The 15709-nt window shown below is 37.6% G+C and overlaps 1 protein-coding gene across 1 annotated transcript in view; it reads left to right on the top strand.

The window, feature by feature from the left end:
• The window catches only part of LOC101893258 (solute carrier organic anion transporter family member 4A1), a 52720-nt gene that overhangs the window by 10511 nt on the left and 26500 nt on the right, over nucleotides 1-15709 (top strand). The window contains exons 2-3 of the mRNA XM_011294491.3: nucleotides 12649-12962; nucleotides 13033-13243. Of these exons, the coding sequence (XP_011292793.2) occupies nucleotides 12649-12962; nucleotides 13033-13243 (525 nt within the window). The remainder of the gene's footprint in view (nucleotides 1-12648; nucleotides 12963-13032; nucleotides 13244-15709) is intronic.

Below are 15709 nucleotides of genomic sequence, written 5' to 3' on the forward strand. Positions count from 1 at the left end.
TATAACGGTACCTCCCTATATACGATATTTTGATGATTTTAGCTACATTATTCACCGTTTATTTCAAGTTCCGAATTTGAATTTGGTAATGACTTATGACAAACAATGCCTGTGTGGGTCCACGTCGTATGGACACCAATATAACGGCTATATTCGGTATTTTTAAAATTTTAACAGAATTGTTTAAGGATTTTATTTTCAAATTCATTCCAAATGGTGGGGGTATTCAAAGTTCGGCCCGCCGAACTTACAACTTTTTTACTTGTTAATTAATATTTTGTGCAATAACCTATTTCTATGCTCTGTATGACCATGTGGGTATTTTCGCTTCGGGGAAAAATATTATTAACAAAATCACATGGACGAAGGCTTTCAAAGCAAGAGAACATATTGCGAGGAGCCAGAGGAGTATCAGTGAAAGTCATTTTGTCATTTAGTTTGTAGACTTCCTTACAGTTTTATAGCAGTTCAAGATTAGGTTTGGAAATCTGCTATTATTTGAAAGTTTATGACAACGAAATGAGCATCAATGACTAATTGTTATCTCATGTTATCTGAACCCATTGTATAATCAAACCCTCGAAATAGGTAAAATCAGGAGGTACTTTTATATGAGCGATACTCCGAAACATTGACATTGAAAAATTTCCGCGAGAAGGTCTTCTACTGGAAGTTAGATACCAAATAAGGGCAAAATCAATTGAAAAATGTGACCAAGACCCTGATAATAGCTAAAATCACCGGATTATTTGAAAGAATTTGTTTTTCTTTCTAAAATCTCAAATTACCAACATTTGAGGTCACAATGTAGACCAACCTGATACATATTTTGTACAAATGATTCCTCATGTAACCCCTAGGACTGTATCAAATTTAAAACTCTATCGTAACTTTTGCGGAGTATTTGTGGCCCCTTGTGTATGGTTAAGCTATATAAAATGAACTCTAAAAAAGTTAGACCGGGGTTCCCAGAGATTTTTTTATCAACCGAAAAATTTCCTAACTCCAAGATTGTCTGCCAAGTTGTAGTGCCCGTAGAACGTTACCTATGATTTAAGGTTACTTTTAAGCATTTTGCTGAGTATTTTCCAGAAAAAGGTTATTCGTGATGGAATTCATTCGAGCGTAATAGTGTGATTTCTTTTTATTTGTCTGGAAAACGACAATTGGCTCTCGTTAGAGCACTCCAGCACACAAAAGATTTATTCACATTTAATCTTTTGTGTCTCGTACCATCGCTCGTTAACGTAATACTGGTAGCGTAGCCCGACGTCAAGGAAGTGGACGGAAGAAAACAGCAACATCGACAGAAATTGTTCGAAAAGTAAAGAAGCGACTTGATCGAAAGCCGCGTCGCAGTGGCCAAAAAATGGCTCGTGAGCTGAACATATCGCAATATTCCATTCGGCAAATATTGAAAAATGAGCTCGGGGTAAAGCCATTGGAATTCCAAAATGCGCAAGGACTTACACCGCAACGGAAAGAAAATAGACTCAAGAGAGCTAAAGAGTTGCTTCGCTTGGCCGAAAGTGGTGAACTGCCGAATTTGGTTTTCTCCGATGAGAAAACATTCGTTGTCCAGCAGTTTGTAAACAAGTAAAATTATCGTGTTTACTTGCCAAAGAGGTCAGCTGAAAATGTGCAACTTTTGTTGGCACCAGAACTCAAGCGCCGGCCATGATGATGGTGTGGTCGCTCTCCGCTAGTATTAATCGACCGTGGTATCAGAATAAATGGCGAATATTATGGCGAAAATATAGCGCACAATGGTCACCAAAATCGCCGGATACCAATTCGTTGGACTATTGTGTCTGAAGTATTTTGGGAAGCAAGGTTGGCACTAAAAAATACCAAAGTGTCGATCACCTCAGCAAGCGCTTCGCCGGGAATGGACCAAAGAACCGCAGAGCAACATTCGGGCAGAGTGTAACGGTTTCATTGGTTGTTTGAAGGCCATAATTCGTGCCAATAAATTATGGCGTTTGACTTTGTTGCAGTTTTTTTTACCTCACCCGTATAGCAAACCATAACTGCTCTAAAGCCAAATGTTGATAGCTGGTATGATCTACATGAAATAGAATCTTTTGTTACGGGACCTCTACTTAATATGCATAGTGGTGTAGGGTATCATATATAGGCGGCCCCGACCGACTTTTGACTTTTCCTTGCTGATTTTTTTTTTCAAATTTGAGGCTTATGGTCTTAAGCTTATTATAATATTATTCTCAAGCCACTCTCATCAGCTTGGACTACTCTCATCAGCTTGGTATTTCTGATTGTAAGATAGTTCATAGGTCATGCACTAAATCCTCATCAACCACAAATTCATTACGCTATAGTGGAAATAGTATGTCCAGATGAGAAGCTTTCCTTTCGATTTCTTAAAATAGTTGCAAAAGGACATTCACCATCCTCTATATGTTTCTTTTGACCCTTACAATTTATCCAATGTAAAACAGCTCGAATTAATGGAGAATAGAGTAAATGGAACGTGGAATGTGCATCCTGTTCAAGTGACATACATTCCAAACAAACATTAACCCACCTTTTGTGCCCACATTAAAAATGCCTGCCATAGGCTCTTGTTGCGGCAAGAAAAACAACAACGTGAACAAAATTATTGAGGTCCTTCTACGGAAGACAGGCAGAGGGACTGGTAGACCTCATATGCGTTGCAGTACACTGACGTTGTGCCTCCTAACATGATTTTAAGGATATGTGGCACTCGCTGGCAGGTTGAATGTTGGATGGCGGATAGATGGATTGCCACGGTTGTCTTTGTTGTTTATGAAAGAGATTATTTCAATATGCTGGAGTCGTTGAAAACATTAACATTTCATGGTGGATAACAAAATGTATTTGTTTTGCCACTGCCAGGACACACACACGGCTGGCCTAATGATTAAACGGCTGGCTGCCTGCTTTGCATAGGGCTGGCAGACCGACAGTTGGTTGCTTGCCTGGCTATGATTCTTTGATGGTAATACCAGATTGAGTTCCACACACTGAAATTGACCGGTCAGTTTCGAGAGATGCGGTCCGGGGAGTCTGCCGTAATGGCGGCGGTGGAATGTGAAACCAAATGCCACTTGAATTTGTTGCCGTTGGCGGCTGATCCCCGTAAATTTCCCATAATTCATGCAAATTTCACGTTGGCTGATTAATATTTTTGGTCACGTGCCGTGTAGCAGCGAGCGAGAGCAGCTGTAATGAAAGCGTTTACAAAGATTTATCGCTGCCATATAGCGGTGTCGTGCGGCAGTAACGTGGGTAATATTTATAACGTTTGATTGTTTCCAGAGAGCCGTGTCATCGCCCCATTGGCCGGCCACCAGTCACAATATAAACAAAACACAGAAAACAATTACCCACAACCCAGACCCACGCCTACACCACGAATGGTGTAGGTCGCGCAGCAATGAATTGAATTGCCGCTGGAGTACTTCAATTGAAAATGTCAAGTGTTTGGTCAATGTTGCTGCTGTTGGTGCAACAGGCAACATCAGCCGCCTGTTCAGCCAGCCGACCAATTGTAAAGCCTCCACATTTCGCCAACATTAGCATTTATCCTGCTGCCAGCCTGCCCACCGGTCTGCCCACCATTGAATGGCTGATGCTTCGGCCGCAGCCTATTAGTGGCCAATTTAGCGACGATACTGCGCCATTTGTTTTCGGTTTCCATTCGCTCTGTCGCACAGGTCATCATGCGACGCGTAATCTACAAAAATCTGCCTCATAATATTTAAAATATGTAAACAGTTCTGGAGTGTTTTGCTATGATATCTGAGCTGTTGTTGTTTTTTTTTTTCTTTTATATTATTGTGTTTTATTTTTATTTTGTTTTCGACGGGATTTTTGTTGTTGCCTAGGAGATGTGGAATATTCAAGCATTTCCTTTGTTCATTTCATTCAAATCTGTATTTAAGAGGATTAAATTTTCCCCTCTGTTCGATGGACGGGCGTTAAAAACAATTATCCGAAATGCTCAAAAAGTACGACTGAATATCAAATGGGTCAAAGAGGGCCGAGCTGCCTAATTAAGTCGTCGGAGGATGTATGTTGTTGTTTTCGGGGTTGGGCTCCTTGTCCGAGAGGAGGCAATGGCCTGGAAATTATTTTCAAATAAACTCATCGGAAGCGATATGCATATTTATAACAATGTCATTCATATCTGTTTATTGAATTTCAAACACATTTATGTAAATCAAATTACTTAGTCATTGTTTGGTGAAATTTGTTTGGGAATGCGTGGTCATTTGATAAGGTTTACGAAAATCACTGCACAGCTTTAAAGATTAAAACCGGTTGCGGGGGGAAAGACGGTGGATGGATGAGTGTTGAATGGACTAATCCTAGATCGGGTGAAATTATTAATGGTACATATAATATTCTTATGTTTTCTAAACAATCCACAAAAACAAATGATCGCCCATTTTTAATGGTGTGCGACATTGGGTTACGAAGGTTGAAAAATTATTTAACGTTTGCGGGGAAGGGAGTGGATCGATTTTGACCATCTGTAAATCTGATCATATTTTAACTAAATCGTATGCTTCCTTGGATAGTTATCCAGCGCATTAGACAGCCAGAGAGACGAACTGGCTGGATCTACTAAAAATGTCCTGCACCGAACACAAATATGAGAAAAAATGGATTCTGAATTTATTAGCACAGATCCCATGACGGCATACAAAATCGATTAAGATGTGGACATATTTGGATTTTTCTTTTAATAAATGTAGATTTTCCCATGGTAGAATTGCAAGGTAACCCCATCAGGTTAGCTGATGGCAACTTGATATGTCAAACCATTGTTGTAATTCGAATTCGCCATATATATACAGGGTGAGATAAAAAAAACTGGCTGACGTTCTTGTCAACAAATTTCCAAATAATTTACATTATTAAAGGAGTTTGAAGACAAATCTATATAAATTATAAATAAACAGAAAAATTTGAGAATTTTGAAAATGAGAATTTGCCGAATATGCAGAAAGAAGAAGGTTCCAGGAAGGGGTACACTTTTTCGGTTCAAAAGGATTAAATGGCGAAGGCAGAATGGAGTATAGTTTGCCAGTTAGAATTTAAAGCAACGTCTTCTGTATGCTCTGAACACTTCAACATTGCTGATGTGGTGAAATCTGGAAGATAATATTATCGCGATAATATTCTGCCGCAGACCTTGGACATTCCAACAGGACTCAGCACCATTGCACTCAGCACGCGCCACCCAAGAATGGTTACAAAATGAGGTTCCTCGCTTCATTTCCAGCGCACAATGGCCACCAAAACCTCCGTTGGCACAAAAAAAAACCAAAGTGTTGATCACCTCAAGCAAGAGCTTCGCTGGGAATGGGCCAAGATATCGCAGAACAACATTCAGGCAGTTTCATTGACCGTTTGAAGGCCATAATTCGTGCCAAAGATGACCAATTCAAGCAAATCTAAACATATTATAAAATTTGATGCTATTTCCGACATCTCTTGCTTTCATTCAATAAAATGTTGTAAATGTTGTTGTAAAGTATGGCGTTTGACTTTGTTTGCAGTTTTTTATCTCAACCTGTATGAATAATTGATAGGTATAAAATTTGATACGGCAAAAACGTGTCGCATCGAAACAACGGTCTCTTTGGACCAAATCCGCTTCAGAACATTTGGAATCGATCTAGAGGTGTCTTGCCGAAGGGAACCCCCGATTTGGCTTAGAAAACTTAGATCGAGTTCGTAGATGAGCAGTATTGGTCCAATCCTTCTGGTACCTACTTCAAAAAAGGTCAACAATCTCAAAGAAAATAATTTACCTAATACAACAAAAACAGATCATCAAATTTTGTTCAAACTCTCCATATAAGTGCTAGGACGATATCAGTCCACTCTCTCAAGTACCCCCCCTCCCCACAAAGGGTCAATATTTTGAATAATTTTTCTATCATAAAATGCATAATAATCATACCATTAAAATTAACAGACAGATCTGTATTTATTACCAATTCGCTTCCTGGCCGACCTTATATAGGCCATGAATCCATTGTATACACACAAAATCAGATATGGGACTTGTTTTTTATGCATGGAAATTTGACAAGGTAAATTACAGAAAATGCAGAGCTGGGAATGCTGATTTGAAATGAGGTTACCTTTATTTCATTGTACCATGCATTTCATTGAATGAAAGCAAAAAAAAATGTTGGAAATGACATGAAATTTTAGAACATGTTTAGATTCGTTCGAATTGGTCACCTTTGACACGAATTATGGCCTTCAAACGGCCAATGAAACCGTCTGCCCGAATGTTGCTCTGTGGTATTTTGCCCATTCCCGGCGAAGCGCTTGCTTCTCTGACCTCTTTGGCAAGCAAACACGATTATTTTGTTTGTTTACAAACTGCTGGCCAACGAATGTTTTCTCATCGGAGAAAACCAAATTCGGCAGTTCACCACTTTCGGCCAAGCGAAGCAACTCTTTAGCTCGTCTGAGTCTACTCTTTTTTAGTTGCGGTGTAAGTTCTTGGAATTTAAATGGCTTTACGCCAAGCTCATTTTTCAATATTTGCCAAATGGAATATTGCGATATGTTCAGCTCACGAGCCATTTTTCGGCCACTGCGACGCGGGTTTCGATCAAGTCACTTCTTTACTTTTCGAACAACTTTTGCTGATGTTGCTGTTTTCTTCCGTCCACTTGCTTGACATCGGACTACGCTACCAGTATCACGGTAACGAGCGATGGTACGAGACGCAAAAGATTTATTCACATTTAAATGCTGGAGTGCTCTAACGATTCCAGTCAAATATAAAGAAATCACACTATCACGCTTAAATTCCTTCACGAATAACTTTTTTTCTGGAAAAGTCTCACCAAAATGCTTTTGTACGCTTGTAAACAATATAAAGATTTTTATTACGCATTTTTTAGAAATAAAATTATTCAAAATGTTGACCCTTTGTGGGGGAGGTACTTGATAGAGTAGGTCGATATCGGCCATTTTCTCATCAGACCTATCACTGATACGATTATTTGGATGTACGGAGTTTATACAAAATTGGATGATCCGTTTTTCTTGTATTGGGTAAATTATTTTCGTTGACATTTTTGACCTTTTGTGGACTAGGGCCATCTCTGTACTCGATCTAAATTCCATAATATTATAACGATGTACAAAATTTGGACCAGAGCGTATACTCCCTTCGAAAGTTAATTTATTTAGATTTGTTTTCAAAATCCTAAAATAATTTAAATTATTTCGAAATTTTCTTGACAAGAATGTTACGAATTTGTTCTTGTGGTCATAGGGCGAATTCAAAAAATATTTGGCCCAAAAACTCGGTTGTCAGATGGTCTTACTGGCCGACCTTTCATAGGCCTTGATTATTGCAATTTTAATTATATAATAGAGAAAGCCAAAATTGTCTATGTTTCATTGGCGCAAAACAATTTGCCTCAAATTTTATATGTCAAGAAAATTTGCCTTACCTACAATTTTGAAATATCAAATTCCAAAAAAATGGATTTCTTGTAATTTTCGCCTACATTGTAACCTAGTATTTCTACCGTAGATTTTCCCGAAAAAATCTTTATAACAACATTTGGCAAGCAGTAATTGAAGGCAAAATGCAGGCTGTGCCGACTTTATGATACCCAACACCACTATGAATCTAAGACATAGAAGTATAAAGATGGAACAAGACAGAGTCAAAATATGGCAACCCTGTGAAAAATACATCTGTTGTTATGATATCGTAACAACATAGTTATCAATGTTAAGCAATTTAAACCGCTAAGGCAGTATGCAATTATTTGGGAAGATATATGAAATAGAATTTTGAAACCAATATTTTGGATTATCCAAACTTTTATTTGTCATTCTTTCCTAAAATTGCGTTTTTATACCCTCCACCTTGGAAAGGAGGGTATATTAACTTTGTCATTCCGTTTGTAACATCCTTAAATATTCGTCTTAGACCCCATAAAGTATATATATTCATAATCAGCATAAAATTCTAAGTCGATTTAACGATGTCCGTCTGTCTGTCTGTTGAAATCACGATACAGCCCACATTATTTGACGTAGAGCGCCAAAATTTAGCAGAGCTATTTGCATTGTGTCTAGGATGGTTGGTATTGAAAATGAGATATATCGGTCCACGTTCTGGTATAGTCCCCATATAATGGTACCTCCCGATATTCGGTATTTTGATGATTTATGCCACATTTTTTCACGGATTTGTCTGAAAATTGGTATTTGTAGGTCATAACGGATCCCTGAGCGTGTGGCAAAACATTGCATGTATAGGTCCACGTTGTGGTATTGCCCCCATATAAAGGTTCCTCCCGATATTCGATATTTTAGTTTTTTTGCTACATTTTTTCACGAATTTGTCTAAAAATTGGTATTTGTGGGTCATAATGGTTTCCAGCTCCGGTGGCAAAACATTGCATGTATGGGTCCATGATTTGTTATAGCCCCCATATAACGGTACCTCCCGATATTCGGTATTTTGATGGTTTTGCCACATTTTTTCACTGATTTTTCTAAAAGTTGGTATTTGTGGGTTATAATGGGTCCCAGTTCGTGTGGCGAAACATTGTAATTATAGGTCCACGTTTTGGTATAGCCCCCATATAACGGTACCTCCCGATATTCGGTAATTTGATGATTTTTGCCACATTTTTTAACGGATTTGTCTGAAAATTGGTATTTGTTGGTCATAATGGGTTCCAGCTTCGGTGGCGAAACATTGCATGCATGGATTCGTGATTTGATATAGCCCCCATATAACGGTACCTCCCGATATTCGGTATGTTGATGGTTTTTGCCACATTTTTTCACTGATTTGTCTAAAAATTAGTATTTGTGGGTCATAATGGGTCCTAGTTCGTGTGGCGAAACATTGTAATTATAGGTCCACGTTTTGGTGTAGCCCCCATATAACGGTACCTTCCGATATTCGGCATTTTAATGGTTTTTGCCACATTTCTTTTAATGTTTCTTTTACCCTAAGGTGGAGGGTATTAAAAGTTTGGCCCAGCCGAACTTAATGTTTTTTTACTTGTTTATATTAACATGCCTCTGTCATGAGCTGTTATTCAAGGTAGTATAGCCACAAACCATTTGCTCAGAATGCATTTTGTGTAGTCTTTACCATTTTAGATCTTTGTAATCGGCTTAAATCGCATAACATTGCTAACTATGTTGTTACGATATCATAACAACAGAGGTATTTTCACAGGGTTGCCATGTCTTGGCTCTGTCTTGTCCCATCTTTATACTTCTATATCTTTGACCTAGTATTTCTACCATGGATTTTCCCGAAGAAATCTTTATAACAACATTTGGCAAGCAGTAATTGAAGGCAAAATGCAGGCTGTGCCGACTTTATGATACCCAACACCACTATGAATCTAAGACATAGAAGTATAAAGATAGGCCTAGACAGAGTCAAAATTTTGTCAACAGCCGTGGGATTCTCTAACTCATTTTTGAGTTACCGACAAAAATTGATAACCTTAAAACCAATAATTTTGATATAAAAAATAAGTTAAAGCTTACAGCATTGGTGTCTATCGGTAGATCTTAGCCACCACTTTGATTTCGTCGCTAACTTACCGACAAACTTCGTAAATTACCGAAATTATGAGCATTTTAATTTTACCAACTTTTGTCGGTAACTCAAAAAATGAGTTAGAGAATTCCACTACAGCAGGTGTAAATACCTCGATTGTTATGATATCGTAACAACCTTGGCTCAGTAGGAAAGGTTGCTCAACTTCAAGGAAAATAGGAAAATACAACTCTGTCCGCTGTCTTATTTGTCAAGTAGATGCAACAATTGGTTTTGTTTATTCAACATTTTTCCCAAAATTATTTTATGGTCGAAACCCCACAAAACTTAAATGGAATATTGAGGTTTCTTCACAAGATCGAATCCAAGATAGTGGGAGAAGATTGTTTATCCCAAAGTTATATATTTTAATTTCAAATATTTCAAATTATTTCCTTTTTTATTCAAAGCAATGCACATATGGTACAGTAAAAAGGTAAGGTAGAGCTACCAGCTGATTACAAATTTTTTCTTATTGTACCATGAATACACACACATATACAAACTGTGTATGTGTTTTGACAGAATAAGGGCACAAGAAGAAAAAAAATGTATATTTGTCCCATGGCAACAACATAGTTTCCAATGTTAAGCAATTTCAACCGCTATGGCAGTATGCAATTAATTCGAAAGGTCTATGAAATAGAATTTTAAAACCACATTTTTGGATTATTCAAACTTTTATTTGTCAGCTTTTTTTACCGATATTCGGAATTTTGATGATTTTAGCGACATTATTCACCGAAATTGTTTCAAATTTGGTGTTTAAAGTTCGTAATAGATTGTCTGTGCAGGTTCACGTTTTCGTATAGCTACCATATAACGGTATCTCCCGATACTCGGTACTTTGTTGATTTTAGCGAAATTATTCACCGGAATTCTTTCAAATGTGCAGGTCCACGTCTTCGTATAGCCCCCATATAACGGTATCTCCCGATATTCGGAATTTTGATGATTTTAGCGACATTATTCGCCGGAATTGTTTCAAATTTGGTATTTGAGGTTCGTAAAATTGTCTGTGCCGGTTCACGTTTTCATATAGCTCCCATATAACGGTACCTCCCGATATTCGGTATTTTGATGATTTTAGCTACATTGTTGCCGATTTTTTTAAGTCTCGCATTTGAATATTGTAATGGCTTATGACAAATGTTACCTATGCATAGATGATGCTACCTAGGCATAGATGATTGCTCCGTCATGAACAATTCAACATTAGTTCGTACACAAATCACTCATTGTGAGCTGTTTGATTGCGAACACAGATTTTCGATCAGTTCGTGATTGCTCACAACTTTCGTTTCATTTCGCTTGAGCATCTCGACTAAACATGTTACATCTGACCGACTGATCGAGTTTGATAGTATTTCCACCAAGTGTTATCGAGCCAACTGAATCATGCCCATTGCAGCCCTCTGATAAGTATATACGTATTGTTCAACATTTTTTTTTTTTGTGAGCGCCTAAAAGTATTCAATAACCAGTAAAGAAAGTCTTAAAGTCGGGCGTGGCCGACTTTATGATACCCTACACCACTTTACTAATTTAGAGCTCCGCATAACAATTAAAAGTTTTTATGGGAGAATTCAATCATACACGCTATGATTATAATTATAGTCTAAAGTTTAAGCAACTAAATATGCCGAAGCATTTGCATCTTTTAAATTCGGACTTGTATTGCCCGTTTGGTGCTCAATTAATTTGAAATCGGATAAAGATATATATGGGAGCTATATCCAAATCGGAACCGATCTCGATAAAATTTAGCAAATAGGTTTCTGAGCTGTATTTGAAATATTTCCCTGAATATCGTTGTTACGGAGTGCATATTACGGCTGTGAGTAACAAATATGACAAATCGGATGAACAGTATATATGGGAGCTATAGCTATATCTGAACCGATCTTCACCAAATTTGACATACTAGCTTTTAGACGCAATTCGGTCGTAAGTGCCAAATTTCATCCAATTTGGGCAAATATTAGACGTTTGGTGCACAATGAAAGGTAAATCGGACGAAGTTATATATGGGAGCTATATCCAAATCTGAACCGATCTCGATAAAATTTAGCAAATGTATTTCTGAGCTGTATTTGATATATTTACCCAAATATTGTTGTTACAGAGTGCATATTACGGCTGCGGAGGACAAAAAAAGAAAATCGGATGAACAATATATATGGGAGCTATAGCTATATCTGAACCGATTTCGATCAAATTTGGCATACTTATTTTCAGGTCCAATCTGATCGTACGTGCAAAATTCCATACAATTCGGGCTGATATTACACCTTTGGTGCGCAATAAAAGGCAAATCGGACGAAGATATATATGGGAGCTATATCTAAATTTTGACCGATTATTTCCAATTTCAATAGGGTTCGTCCTTGGGCCAAACAAATGATCTGTGCAAAATTTCATCTGGATCGGGCAATAAATGCGACCTGTACTTTGTTTACAAAAATACATGGACAGACGGACGGACGGACAGACGGACGGACGGACAGACGGACGGACGGACATGCATAAATCGACTCAGAATGTGATTCTATGCCGATCATCAAAAGGAACTATGGGTCTATCTCGTTTCCTTCTGCCTGTTACAAACAAATGCACAAAGACATAATACCCTGACCACCTTGTGGTGTAGGGTATAAAAAGCTAAAGTTAAAAGTTTGAAAAGTCGCTTTACATATGACACTCATATAAGGTGTATAGCCCCGAGCAATAATTATTTATCCTACGATCCCATTTGGACATACAAGTATGTATGCATATTGTAAACGTATTGCAACACACAAAGGACGTTAATTTGTCTAGGAAGAGGAAGAAGTTCATTTGAAGATGCCACAAATGCCCAAGCAGCATCACTCCAGGCTGCCACTCACTCGCCTGTCTGATGGTGATAAGAAACGTTCACTTTTGATGAGATGCACCCAGAAGTGACATCGATTCAGTATATTCAATTCAATTTGAAAATAATTCTATTGCATTTCTAAAGTGACTGTCTAACATGACCTCTTTCTCGTCTATTGCCTTGGCAGGACTCATAGTTAATGGATTCATCAATGTAGTAATTACAACAATTGAAAGACGCTTTGGACTGCGTTCCCGCCAGACGGGTTTGGTGGCAAGCGGCTATGATATAGCCTCGTTTTTGTGCTTGGTTCCGGTGACGTATTTTGGCGGACGCATGGGGGCTTCTAAGCCACGTATTATTGCCTGGGGTGTTGTATTGCTGGGACTGGGCTCGCTAACTTTTGCTCTGCCTCATTTCTTGGTGGGACCCTACCGGGCCACATTGCCAACAACCAGCACCTGCAACTCAATCATCGATGGCAATAATACCAACCTCCAGGTAAGTTTAAATGTAAATATTTTAAACCCCCTTGACCTTGCTTAACAATAATTTTCTTCGCCATGGCCAGACCTGTGATGTGGTTATCACCGACATAACATCGGATCGAGACTACGTAGCTGATGAAACGGGTGATGCCAATGGTGATAATCTAACCTGGACAGTGTGGTTGTTTTTTGCTGCTCAGTTGTTGCATGGGGCCGGAGCTTCGCCCCTGTTCACCCTGGGTGTTACCTACATCGACGAGAACGTTTCAAAGAAAATGTCATCCGTGTATTTGGGTAAGTTTTATTTTTGCATCCACATCTTGGCATGGGCGGCAGGATGGTGGCTAATAAGCGTATCAAGTGAAGCATAAATTTCTATTTGCAAATTTTGGCTTTGTCAGATGTTCTCCCGCTAAGGCATATCTCGTCGTCAGCGGGTGCTAGCGGTAGTTGACGGTGCTAGACATAAGTAAACATTATTTTCGTACTTCTATTGTGGGAATTTCCCTTTGCTCACACATACATACATACAAACATACAGTTGTATTTTCTTATTTGAAATTTATTTGCAGTGTGGCTGCATCCGAAGGTGAACTACTCGAGGTAGTTAAGACATTGTATTTCCACTATTGAATGGAGGGTATATGAAGTTTGTTATTCCGTTTGTAAATCATGAAAGTGGTTATTATAGACTCCAAAACGTTTTAGCCTTAGTATAATAATGAGGTAAAACTACTGAAATACAGCCCTGAGGCTATGCCGGCTTCCTGCCAGAACTGTTCATAATTAAATGTAAAACCTTGTTCTGTTTTTTTTTTATTTTTCTAAATTTTAAAAAGGGAATGAAAAGTGCGAAAGATGAATGAAATGCCTGGATTTTCTACCAAAAATATGAACCGAACTGTTCTCTGGTATTGAACCCTGTGAAACTAGTACATCTCTTTAATGTTATGTAATGCAATATACGTTTCTTCAAATCATTGATTTTGAAAATAATTTGTTTTTATTTCTCGAAAAAATTTAATCAGCTGATAGCTCTCCCATACCTTTTAATTGTATGATGGTATTAATCTTATATTCTAGCATATTGAGATTGGAAGCTAAGATTTTGCGAATAGTCATTGTTTTTCGCCGCTGAGCTATGTTGCTTCACATGTAGGAAGGTCCCCATATAATAGCAACCCCGATTTGAAGTTAACTTTTTTGGAAAATGTTCTAATAGAAGTGCCTGAAATTAAACATTTCGGGCTATTGGTGGTCCGAGAATAATATTAAATCATGGATTAACTCCTCTTGAAAAGGAACTTTCTTCTCATATTACGGATGTTCCAAATTTAGGGGATTTGAAGAATTGCCGAGTCAGTCAAGTGTATAACCCAGTCGAACTCATCAAGTCTGACCCAATGCATAAATCTTGTTCTTTGTTTTTCTATGAGGCCAGTTTTGCTGGGCCTCTTGTACCAGCTAACTATCCGCATTATTTTTTCTGGGGATAACATTTATCTTGACCATTTATATACCATTCTTAAGACGCTATTTGGTATCGCAGATTTTGCTGAGAAAAGTATTATTAATCCGTGGACAATTTTTTGTAACCCCAAGAAGTCAAGAAGGAGGTGGGTCTTTACTTTTAAATTTGCCATTTATTTATATTAAATTGTCAGATTATACATTATATACTTAATAGCTGCAGTATAAAATAGTTTAATAAGAAAACATTGTCCTTTGCCATGAGGCTTACAATGCACAGTGGTCACTGCCATTGGCCAAAATTCAAAAAATGAAAATCAGATATTTATTATCAAATGTGTACACATGAACTCTTAAGAGGTTAAGCTTTTTAGAAAACATAATAATTTTGGCTTCATTCTAACGGCCCACTTCGAGAATAGCATCAAAAAAGAGGAAATGCAGTTAGTTGCTTTTTTCAGTGGGATCAGTGAAAAAGTGGAGTAAAAATAGATCTGTATAACAAAATTAAATACATTTTAAAAAGACAAATCTTGGTATAATTATCGATAAGCAAGGTATTGACTTATTTTTAGTGCAGTAATTTGTGTGTTTAGTAGTTGGGTATAATATGGACGATGTGAGTGTTCTAAGTTGCCTTTAAGATTAATTTTGAAAATAAAATTGGATTTCAGTTAAAGTTTTAATTGTTTTCCCCCCTGAATCCTCCAATGTGATTTTTTTCACGCAATTAGTAATGGTCCTAAGATTCTTGAAGTGCTAATTTAACTTTCAGATTTTGTCAGATTTGTATGTTATGCCCAATATACTGAAGTGACTTCGCTGCAATTTTGTCAATTCTATGGTGCTAATGACATAGAATATGTTTTTGTTGTTTGGATTGATAAAGATGTAAATGAGAGGTGTTCAATATTGTTACAAGGATTGACTTCCGGATGCCATATTAATGTCGAAAGATTTAAGGACTTTACACTGGAAACTGCTAAAGAGTTAACAAATAGATACCCATGATACTATCTTACACCCACAGTTCATAAAATTTTAATACATGCTCCCGACTTTATAAAATATGTCATTGTATCGATTGGAGAATTATAGGGAGGCCGCGAAGTCTGCCAACAAATATATAAAAAAGTTTCGACTAAATCATACCTGAAAAAATGCTCGTGTTTCAACAAACACAGATCTTATTAACCGTTTTCTTCTGAGCTCTGACCCTTTTATAACGGGACAGCGAACGTTACCAAACAATAAAATATATTATTAAAATCTGCATTTGATTTACTTGAA

The sequence above is a fragment of the Musca domestica genome, unplaced genomic scaffold (genome assembly GCF_030504385.1).
Source record: "Musca domestica strain aabys unplaced genomic scaffold, Musca_domestica.polishedcontigs.V.1.1 5, whole genome shotgun sequence".
Classification (NCBI taxonomy): Eukaryota; Metazoa; Arthropoda; class Insecta; order Diptera; family Muscidae; genus Musca; species Musca domestica.